This window comes from Mytilus californianus, unplaced genomic scaffold (genome assembly GCF_021869535.1).
Source record: "Mytilus californianus isolate M0D057914Y unplaced genomic scaffold, xbMytCali1.0.p SCAF_2, whole genome shotgun sequence".
Taxonomy (NCBI): domain Eukaryota; kingdom Metazoa; phylum Mollusca; class Bivalvia; order Mytilida; family Mytilidae; genus Mytilus; species Mytilus californianus.
In genome coordinates, this window is record NW_026262668.1 from 5,498,180 (window position 1) to 5,510,198 (window position 12,019).

Here is a 12,019-nt window from a genome sequence, read left to right on the forward strand (position 1 = left end):
CTGTTAAAATTAGAAAAAATATTGTGAAAATTTAATTAAAAATGTTAAACATTAGAAATAGAGAAATCAATAAGTATCAGTGTGATATTGCCTCACACTGGCTCTTTATTATCAAATAAATACTATTTCATCACCATGGTTGACTGATTTAGGAAATGGATCTTATAATAAAGTTATATTCACAATTTGTCTGACAGACACATTGATTTAATGTTAATTAAGGTTAAATGCCTTCTAGCCCTTTTTTTCCTGTGTGTTATTATTACGATTTCATTTTCATTGCACATGGGACAGATGGGAAAGATACTTGCTCGCTTTATTGTACTTGTTCTTGCTTGCGTTTGTAATTAAAAACATCAGATATTGATCCAGTACAAAAAACTAAACATTGAAATATTGTGTCTGTTTTTGTTTTGGATCTAACACTTTGTAATGAAAAAGGTGTTGATTTCATAATCAAAAACATTTCTGCTATTTTTAGAACAATCATGCCAGACAAAAGCTTGATGTTTTTTAGATGAGTTAAGATGTGGTACTAACTGCTGTAAATGTGAAATTTATTAATTCTCTGATCTTTACTATCTGTGCAGTGGATGGTATGGATTAGTATCTTCTTTTTTAATTTATATTTGTTTAAAGTGAATATGTTTTCATTGGTTCTTATTAATTCTTGCCAATAGCATAACTTCAAAAGAGGATTTATATAACATTTTCTACCTGTTTCTGAAAATATGAACATACAAACATAATACATGTGTTTTGATAATTAAATTGGTGTGTTAACATGGTTAATAAGTGGATATTCCTAGATTGGAAATGAAGAATTAATAGAAATTTATGAACAGTGTCTGAATAAATAACAGTCGGTTGAAAGAAAAGACAATAACAAAAAACTGTGATATTTTATATCATAACAGATGGTTGGAAAGCTGAGGCTGAATACAGATTGATTTGTGTGGTGTTTTAGTCCAAAATTAAATGTCAAGGAATAATAAAGTGTAACTTTTTATAACTGACTGTATTCATGTTCAGTTGGACATCAGATATTTTACATTTTTGACCAAAGTAATTAAATTTTGACAGACTGATCAGATGTGACATTTATAACTTGGCTTTGAGTAAATGAGAATGATGTTAAGATAGGAAGAGGTTATATTTAGGATGCCTCCATCTCTGAGAAGGTCACGATCTCAGGTATGTTTTTGTTTGTTATGAAGATCATAAGCAATTAACCTTTTTGAACCAATAAAGTGCAGTCTTGTTTGATATATCATGTTAAGGGTACATACTTGTTTTGAACTTTCTCATTTGTTTCTTTTTCAAAATTTTCATCAGACTTAATATTAAACAGTTTATATCAGGCTATATACATGATATATATATCATCAGTTTATAACAGAATCAATATTTACCAGTATGTATATCAGAACAAATTTTCTCAAACTGCAATGGAACTGAGGATACTAGTAGTAGTAGTAGTTCAGTTTTCACGATTAACCACAAGCCCAACGACCCAGGCAAGTAAAAATGTTGTTTGGCTAATAAAATTTTCCTATATATACAATGTAGTGTACAATTCAACAAAAAATTCATGAATTATGATATATTAGTTTAAAAAGTTATATCTTGCTGTTTTGAATAAGACAGTGGTATCAAGCCCGTAGTCAGGATGTCTATGAGGGATGTACATGTTATTTTGGGTCATGATGCTCTGACTTTAATAGTCAAACTTCAATCCGAATTATCTTTGAACATATTTATGCCCCCGCAGTAGCGTAGGGGGCATTAAGTTTTACCCTTGTCCGTCTGTACGTACGAACGAACGAAAGTATGTATGTCCCAAAATTGGTTTCGTTCACTAACTTTAGTTTGCCTCAACCAAATGTTATGAAACCTATACACAATGCTTATTACTACAAAACACAGATGAAGTTTGAATTTTGGTGGCATCACTTTTACCGTTCTAGAGTTATGCCCCTTTACAAATGGAAAATTGCTGAATTTATGGTTTCCGTTCTCTAACTTTAGTTTGCCCCAACCAAATGTTATGAAACTTATACACAATGCTCATTACCACAAAACACAGTTTGAAATTTGGTGGTGTCACTTTAACCGTTCTAGAGTTATGCCTCTTTATAAATGGAAAAATTGCAAAATTTTTAACTTCTACTTACACATCTAAATTGAAATTTGTGAAACTTTACACAGTTGAAGAACACTACCTGAGAGTGTGCTTAAAGGAACCAAATCCTGTTCTAACTTGATGAAAGAGAGATTATTGAAATTACTTACTTAAATTTAGTAGCACTAGCTATTTAGTTTTCAATGGCAATAGACTCATTTTGCTCGTTTTCTCACAGTCCAATTCAAATTTGATATTCACTACCTAGCATCATTAATACATTGAACAACAGCTGAAGTTTTGACAGTTGCAGTTGGTTAAAAATTTAAAACATTAATTTAGAAGTAACTGTAACTGTTGTCATGGTTGTCGCCCATTTACAAAATATGGGACATAAGATTCTGTAAAATTCTCATTTTACTGGATGTCTAGCACATTATTATATATATATGTGCCACATATTTTACTGGTTTTTATGACCTTGAAAAACTCTGGTTCATGTACATTTTATCATACATGTACATGCATTTGCTGTTTGTGCTTACACATGTTTAATGGGTGTTCTCTCTAGATTATATTCTTTGGGTTATAGATGTTAAAATGACTTATATAACATACAGCCAGATGTTGATACATAATACTTGGAGCAAAGTGGGGGAGACTTCACTTCATATTTGGTTCATGTTGTTCATGCAACATCATTGATGTAATAATGAAAATTTTGTGAAAACATATGTTATCTAATATATCTATGTAATATTTCCTGAACATCAGAGAACTTCATCATTGGAAAGATAAGTATTATACTTGATACAAGTACCTACTTATACCACATTCAAATCTAATGATTAATATATATTCTAATAAATACACACAATGTGCCTAAGGGTTTTTGTATTTTTCCATATTGAGGGAGCTTATATTAGCACCTGTCAGAACGGAAACAAAGTTTCGATCATAAGCTCTATGATCAGTAGCAGAAATTCCTCATCCAACACTACATTTTTTTCTAATGCATAGATAGTGTTACTTTGTTTTAGGTTTCAGCTCTATCATCATCATGATTAATTCTTTCAAAAAAACATTTTTTTTTTTAGTTGGTTTTTAAAAAAATGTACATTTTGATTCAACTTAAAATAATTGCAGAAATAATTCAACAATATTTTATGATATTAATTATCTGCATTTTTGTTTGTTCGGAGCCAGTGTTCTATACATGTAGTTAATGGTCAAATTGGAAAGAAATATTATTTTGTTGTACCAAAATTAGTTTGGTGCATTTATTAGGGTAAATAAGATACTTGTTTCAATATTAAATATACAATGATCATTATGATGATTTTTTTTTTTTATTTAGATTGAGGTAAGATTGTATGATTTATTTTCTGTTTTAATCATGGATGTGGGTGTCTGCTTTAATAATCAAGTTCCAACTTAAAGTGATGTATACTATATACATGTAACAAAATGTAGGTGCAAATATGTCTGTTTTATAAAAGAGTTCAGTCTTCTGATGATCATAAAGATGATAAATTAGGTAATGTGTTTTGGTACATTAAAGATTTGTTACTGTGGATTCATTATTATTCATAGGATACCAATGTTCGTGGGTTTCGTGGGTACAAGTAAACCACAAATTCAAATGTTCAACGAATTACAAATTTTTCATAGGCTTTGTATGCAGAGCTTGGTAAAACCACGAAATCAAATATCCTCGAAAATGCAAGTTTTCCTCAATCCACGAAAATTTATACCCACGAAAATAAATGAATCCACAGTATTTCTGGATTTTTGAAACTAAATTCACTTTTATATATATACAATATACTGGCCAAAGTTGAAACACGCCTGGAGGGGGGATGTGAATTTTAATAGTTTACTATTCTATTTACCCCACAAGACTTGGAACATTGACAATAGATCTAGAAGATCTGATTAGAAAGATTTACATAATGTCTTATTGCAATGTGAAGTTTGCAAATATTACACTGTTCGGTCCTATTCTTAATAACAGGCACAAGTAATTTGGTTCTGTTTTTATGAAATCTATTTTGAGTTGTGATGAAGAGGTCCTTGTACAAAATTTGTCATTAAGTTTTTATGTTTTTATATTCAAAAGAGTGCAGTGTTTATTGCCCATTACTATAATCATTTGTTGTATGAGTGAAAACTGGGTGATGCTTCCATCAACATATATTATTCAAATCCATCTAAAGTAATGCATGTGTTACTTTGTTGGTCAGTGTGACAAGGTTAGAACTTAAAACCTCCTACGTGTACTGTTTAGATCATGTATGATACATGTACAATGTATGTATCATTGTATGAACCACACATATACAATTATTAATAATAATTACTTTATGACAAGAACCCACAGGAGAATTATTTGTATTACTTATAAATTAGTTCTTGCTCATTTCTTAGATGCATAAATGAAACAATACAGCAGCTTAAATATATCATAATGAAAGCAAACAAAAATATCTTTAAACCCCCTTCCCGGGAGGCACCTCAAATGAAAAAAGACACATTTCTATAAGACACTGATCTTCAGCATTCCACATTTTAAAACATAGTCCTCAGAACAGATAAAGATTAAGTGTATAACATATACATGTATAATATATATATAATGAACAATCATAAGATAGAAAGTATGTACAATGTACTATAGATAAAGAAGATGGAAAGAAATGCCTGATATTTTACAGAATCCTTAGCTATAAATTTTGGTACATTTCCAGAAATAAAGATTTAATGTATATTTCAGACCAGGCAATTATAGATCTGATGTTGTTTTGATCCTGCAGTGGAAATGTCAAATTATATATCCTGCTGTGAATGTCCATTTCATAGATTGATTTAATATTGACATATAGAAATAATAATATAATTCTAACTGAGAAACAATTTGCTTTATTGCAGATTAAATTTTTAGTGCTATATTGCTCTAACTATGAATATATTATAGACAATGAAACGACAAGAGTTATTTCAGACAAAGGTCATATATTTGAAATAATAATAATAATAATAAGGAAACAGATAAGACAGATAAACAATACATTTTGTGTAGATGATTTTTATTTTAATCTTGATCATTCAGAAGATTGCTTATGTTGTTTGTGTAAATATGGTATGTACATAATGTAGAATTTACATTTTTAATGTTAATGAAATTTTATGTACATGTATGTAATTGAAAATGTAAAATAGACGAAGACAAAAAATTACATACATATGCAGTTATGCCTTATGGTATGTACATCATGTACAAAATGTAAAAGTTACATTCAAAGATGTTTTGAGTACATGCATGTATGTTATTGAAAATTTTTAATAAATGAACATAGTTTAACTAAATGTTAATGAAATGTGTATGTAGACAATTGTAAAAAAATAAAATGTTAGTTACAGATGAAAGATAAACTAAAATTAACTCTCTCAAAAACAATTAATAAGTATTGTTAACTTAAAAAATGATAGTTAAAGGATAACAAAAGAAAAAGGATTTTTCTCCTTGAGTAGTTCGATGATTGAAACACTGATTAAAATAACTAGGATAGAATGGCTTCTTCTTTGAGCTTGGATAATATTGATAAATTGTTATCAAGAAGCCAGTTTGTTTACATGGCAATTAACAGATCAATTGAAGTTTTATGTAGATGTGTGATTTGTAGATTAAAATATTAAAAAGGTGTGAGGTGTGACAGGATGCTATATAAGTATACAAATGTGTATACATGTATATCTAAGGGGAAGTACATGTACATGCTGAATATTAAACAGATTTAGAAATTATTACAACTCTATTGAACACCCTCATGAAGTCTAAGGTAAAATTGGGTAAAAGTTTTTCATTTGAAATGTGACGAAACCTGTGTAAAAACTGGATTCTGTATATAATGATTGTAATTATATTGAATGTAACTTATATATAAAGTTGTATGAAACTGATTATTTTATGAATGTTCTATTTATGATGAAAATAGAAGTTATGATGATACCTTTTTGATACAAATCCGTAAGAATTGATTGAAATATATATTGAATTTAGATTGGCAATGTCTTGTTCAGCATGTTCAGTCATTAATTAAAAATGAGTTATTTGTTAACTGTAAATGTTTACAGATTACATGATAAGCAGTTATGAGATGTGAAATACAAAAAATATAATCACATTACAAAATTATATCTTTACAAAACACTTTATTTTTCAGAGTGTAAAGAGAAATGCATCATTTACAGATGGTGTGAGCTGGCTACAGATCAAACATGAAGGGTTCATAAGAAGATTGTCAGATTCCTTCTATCCTTTAAGGTAGGCACATAGATAGAAAGATAGAGAGAAAGGAAAACAATTCTGGGGTTTTTCAGGTTTTCTATGATGGGATTTACTAAAGACTCAATACTTAAACCATTTTTTATGGAATCTACTGACAGAAGATTTACCAGGCGTTGGTTCACTTGTGTTTAATTTAATTTGTTTAATTTAATTCATTTCATGATTTGTTAGACAGAACAGCAAGAATCTGGTGACAAGATTGCTGTATGATAGATAAAATTATGATTGATTGTTACCCATTAATCCACCTCCTCCAATCCTCCCTGTATATTGCTGTTAATGTGACTGGGAAACCCCAATGCTGATTGAATAAAATATTAAACAGGGTCTCCTAAATACAATTATACATATGCATACACAAGCATTCTAAGAGGTATTTTGTGATAATAATCTATTTATACAAAATAGTTGCTATAAACAATTGATTTACTGATCATACTTTTTAATAGTTCTTATTGCTCAGACATCTGAAAGCCCCAGCAAGTTATAAAAAGGCCATTAGAAATTGGAGCAATTTTGACTTACTTTTCAGCAGACTGAAAACATTGAATACAATTGGATTAAGTTTATATGATGAAAAGGTTAGACAGATTTGAAAAAAATATTAAAGAGAAAAATATTCTAAAATTTAAATTAATGGACTTTAAATTATAATGACCAAATTAAAGACCAAGAATGTTTAGGGTAACAGTATTAAAGTGACCATTTATTATATCTGAGTGGTATGTAATTGACTCTTGTTTGACCTATTAAACTCTGTCAGTTCTGTCCCCTTGGGTAAAATTGGTACACCTGCCCACTGCATTATTGTTACAAAACAGTTTAAATGGTTCTACCATAGATGTATTATACATACTATGGTTCTACCTTGGAAGAATTACATAATGCTTCCACAGTTCTACATAAAGTTGACAAAATTACAAATGATATTTTAACTGCTTAGAAGTTAATATATGTTAAAGAACGTATTGTAATCTTTGACAACCTATAAATCTAGAATGCACTGAAATCTTGATTTAAAATCATTAAAATGAAAATGGAAAAAAAAGATGACCATGTTTTTGTATCAGATGATTGAGATGAGGAAAATAGTATATACTTGAATTTATAATTTCTTCCTTCCATTTCACATACTATATGAATAAAGACCAAAAGAATTGAATCATGGAAACATTATTTTTTAAAGATTATTGCATATACATGTATATGTAAAATTGGGCCATGATTCTGATATTTTCAAATGGTCATATGCACATTTATGGACAAGTGAAATTTAGAATTGATAAACTTATATGTAGGTAAAGATAATACATTAATAGGGATAACATGAATCACCAATAATACCTCAGAGTTCATTAGACCATATCAACCACCAAACAATACACTCCTCCCAAAAAAACAGAGACAACAACAAACAACACATGGTCTAGATCTAGATAACCTGACTTGAACACAAATATAAGATATTGAATTTAATATAATTTTGAGTCCAATATTTTAACATTCTGATTGACTTTACACACTTGTTACCAGTTCCAATAAATCAAGAGAGTTACAGTAGAGAGGGGGCAAGGGATAAAGAATGTTTGTGAGATAGATTCAGGAAACTCGTGTACATTTCAATCTAGTCATGTACAAGTTTATGTCATCAGGTTTAAAAGCCCGCTGGTATTTGATACAGTTAGATTTCTCCATCAAATAGACAGTATAAAGGCTTGTTTTATATCGACAGAATCGATTATATTTATATGATATAATGGTGTTATGTAATTTATTCAAAGTTTTATATCTTTTGTACTTAATATTATGTTTGAAGGCAGTGTTATACTGACACATAGGTCAGAATTTTATTAATAAATTATAAATCAAATGTGCTCCGGGAGAGAATAAGAATAAGATATTTGTGTAAATATGTAAATGATTTTCATGATTTTTGAAAATTAGCAATCTTTGGAGACAAAACAAACAATTTATTAATAATTATAAATATTTATATCAAATCGACCAGACAAAGTAATAAAATATAACAAATATTCTGTCAAATGTCCCAATGAAGTGTACTGTCTGACCATGATTTAATGTCCACAATCTAATTGAATTTAGTTGAAACCTTTCCAAGATGTAGGTGTACGATTTACGAGACTGAGGTAAATTCAGGTTGAGAAATAAAGTAACATGAAAAGAAATTGATTATGTCTGCATTGTAAACTGCATCAATTAAAATCTGACATCAAAAGATATCCTTTTCTGCATCTTCTTTTAATGGTTTATATAGAAACTTATGTTTTGATCTGGTATACAGTATTGGTGTACTGTTTCAGGTACCAGACTTAGAGGAAGTTGGTCAATTGTTACATTACCCATACATGCCGTACAGTTGCCTATAATTGCTTAAATACACTTCATTTGAACTTTGGTGGATAGTTGTCTCATTGGCAATCACATCTCCATATTTTTATATATTCATATAGTGAAATAGTCTTACCCTTAGGGCTGTACAGTTTCATGTAAAAAGGTGTAGGGTTGAGAATTTAAAATATAGAAATATGATTATTTTTCATACGCCCGTTTACGGGACGTATTATGGTATACCGTTGTCCGTCCGTCCGTCTGTTCGTCATCAACATGTCGGACATTAACTCAAAAATGCTTTAACCAATTTGCATAAAACTTTGGTGAATTGTTAACATCTATTGACATGAGCTCCCTTTTGATTTTTATAAATTTTAGATTTTATGTTTCCGAGTTACAGGGTTTTATTCATAAAAAAAGGGGGGATTTTCCAGTTTTCGGACAAAAACTCAAAAATGCTTTCAGCAATTCTTATGAAACTTTGGTGAATTGTTTATTTGTATTAATGTAAGCTCCCTTTAGAATTTTATAAATTTTACTTATTACATTTCTGAGTTATGGGGTTTTATTCATTAAAAAAAGGGGTGATTTTCCAGTTTTCGGACAATAACTCAAAAATGCTGAAAGGCTTTCTCTTTTCATTGAATAGAATCATGTAACATATAAACAATCATCCTTTTCCTTTGTGACCTCAAAAACTTAGCTTTGATCTCATGTTCTGATGTACAGTGTATAGTGTATTGTTAAGTAGAAAGATTAATGCTTTAGTTTGTAAAAATTAGTTCCTCTATTGTATGTCCATAAAGTATGACATTAAGTGTTGACCTTCCTGTTAAGGATCAGGACTATTTTATAGTTTTACACCTGATTATCGGATAAACAAACACAATAGACCTGAAAAGTGTTTATAGTTTATCTCCATTTTATTTGTCTGGTTTGAGGCTTATGGCTATATCTAATACAACTTTGTACTGTGGTTTTTGAATATTGGAAGGTTATGGGTATAGGGATGGTTTAGGCTATTGAACCATAAAGGGCTTTTGAACCATTTTGGTCTAATGTTTTCATCACTTTTTAAGATTTCAGCATAGACTTTTACTGAAATAACTGAAAATTATATTTCGGGTCTATTAAATACAGATATGCACGGTAGTAGTTTGACAATTTTGTTTTAACTTTGTTTTGTTGTTATATTGCATCTAATGACAATAATAATCCCATCCCAGCATTTCCTATTTTTGATTTGTATTCGATAGTTAGGAAAAGATGTCAATAAAACTGAATTAATCCCAAAAATATTGTAAACTATCATATTCTATGTTTTTTAAGGGGTAGAAAATCTTTTGCTTACTCTAGGAAGTAGACACATGTAGTTTTGTAAGAGATAGAAAATCTTTCATTTATTCTAGACAAGTAATTGAAGTATTATTTTGAAGAGCTTTATTTGGATATATATATAAAAAAGAATAGCAGCTTGACCCCAGATTATAATTATGGGTATTTTTTTTTTTTATGAGAAAGCAACCTTTCTCCAGTTAACAATAATGTTGTATATTTGTATTTTCAGAAGGGATAGCAGTAAAATGAACATCCCTCATCGTATCTTGACCCCAGATGAAGACAAAACATTCAGTAAGACTCTAGAGAGTGACAGCAGTACAGAATTTGTGACCGCACATAACTCTCTGGCAGACGTAAGTATTCACTACACTCCCCTTCCCCAACACAGAATACTCTTGTAAATGTAAATGGTCACTACACTCCCCTTCCCCAACACAGAACACTCTTGTAAATGTAAGTGGTCACTACACTCCCCTTCCCCAACACAGAACTCTCAGACAGACTGAAGACTTCACTACACCCCTTCTCCAGACTCCGGTTGAAATGAACTCTCTTGTAGGTATAAGTCTTCACCTCTCCTTACCCAGCAATGAAAACTCTGGCAGACATAATTTTTCACTTCAGCCTTTCTCCAGTTGAAGAAATATTCTCTGGCATATGCAAGTCATAACTGCATTTGTACTCTGTTCTTGCATCAAACATTCTTGAATTGTCTTGTGATATACCTATAAGATATTGACTTTATGTATGTAATTTATATGTTGAATATACTAATCATAAAATGTGCCACCGTTTTGACATTGAACGGTCAGTTTATCGTCCACAGTACAAAAAGTTGACTAGATCATAAAACTTGTTGACATAAGTTCACTTAAATCTTTCCAAAGATTGTTTGTGAAATGCTAGGGATTAGTGTTGAACTATTTAAGAAGATTTGGATAGTATTAAAATGGATTTAAAAATGACCTTTTATACTTCAGACTTATGTGATGAAACTCATGGTCTTATTTTACACAACTTATGTATTTATGTTTAAAATTGAGAGCAAAACTCAACTTTCACAGACCAAGTTTTCACATGTTGAACTATACGACTGAGTTTTACTATGTGTTTGTTTATCCCACATTGGATGAGGTATAGGGGAAGAGTATAGATCTCAAAAAACATGTTTAACCCTGCCACATTTGTGTGCCTGTCCCAAGTCAGGAACCTTTGCTAGTCTTGTGTGTTTTTTTATTTTGGTTTGGATTCAGTTGTGAGTTATATCTTTTAAAGAGGTGTTCTACACAAGATAGTTCCTAGACCTACACATTTGACTGAAAATAGTCTTAAAATTAACCATTCCTGACACAACTGTAGTCAGAGCAAAAATATTTCATCTGTAGGGTTAGAGGTTACAAAGTTGTGAAAAACAACTCTTCACTGAAATAATTGACAAGATAATATTTCTTAATAAGAACAAATTCATCATACCCTGTGATGACCTCAGTAAATGGTTAAACACAGTTTTTACTAAGTAATCATTTATAATTAACAGGTGTTTATTTAATTATTGATTAGATTACTGTTTATTTAATTAGTACATATAGTAAATTAACTTTAATTATGATATTAGCCCGAAATAATAATGTTAATGGTTACATTTTATTGTACATGTTGGAGACAACTGCCCACAAAGCGTAATTGTGTTACAATTTTAATAATATTTTTCGGAGCAAATACTTTCAAGAGATTGCTCTGTAAAACAAACGAGTACTCCAATTTTAACCTCTTCGCCCAGTTGACATCCCATCACAGTATCATGAGAAACAAATTACATTTACAATTCACATTAAAGATCGATCCATCATACAAAA

The 12,019-nt window shown here is 30.0% G+C and overlaps 1 protein-coding gene across 5 annotated transcripts in view; it reads left to right on the forward strand.

Annotated features, from left to right (window-relative positions):
• The window catches only part of LOC127729144 (ras-specific guanine nucleotide-releasing factor RalGPS2-like), a 65,768-nt gene that overhangs the window by 21,086 nt on the left and 32,663 nt on the right, over positions 1–12,019 (forward strand). For 3 of the 5 annotated variants that reach the window (XM_052236799.1, XM_052236805.1, XM_052236804.1), the window contains exons 2-3: positions 6,346–6,446; positions 10,390–10,516. In XM_052236799.1, the coding sequence (XP_052092759.1) occupies positions 6,346–6,446; positions 10,390–10,516 (228 nt within the window). Of the gene's footprint in view, positions 1–851; positions 1,195–5,866; positions 5,962–6,345; positions 6,447–10,389; positions 10,517–12,019 lie in introns of those variants that run through there. The other 2 variants (XM_052236800.1, XM_052236801.1) reach the window with 2 other exon arrangements.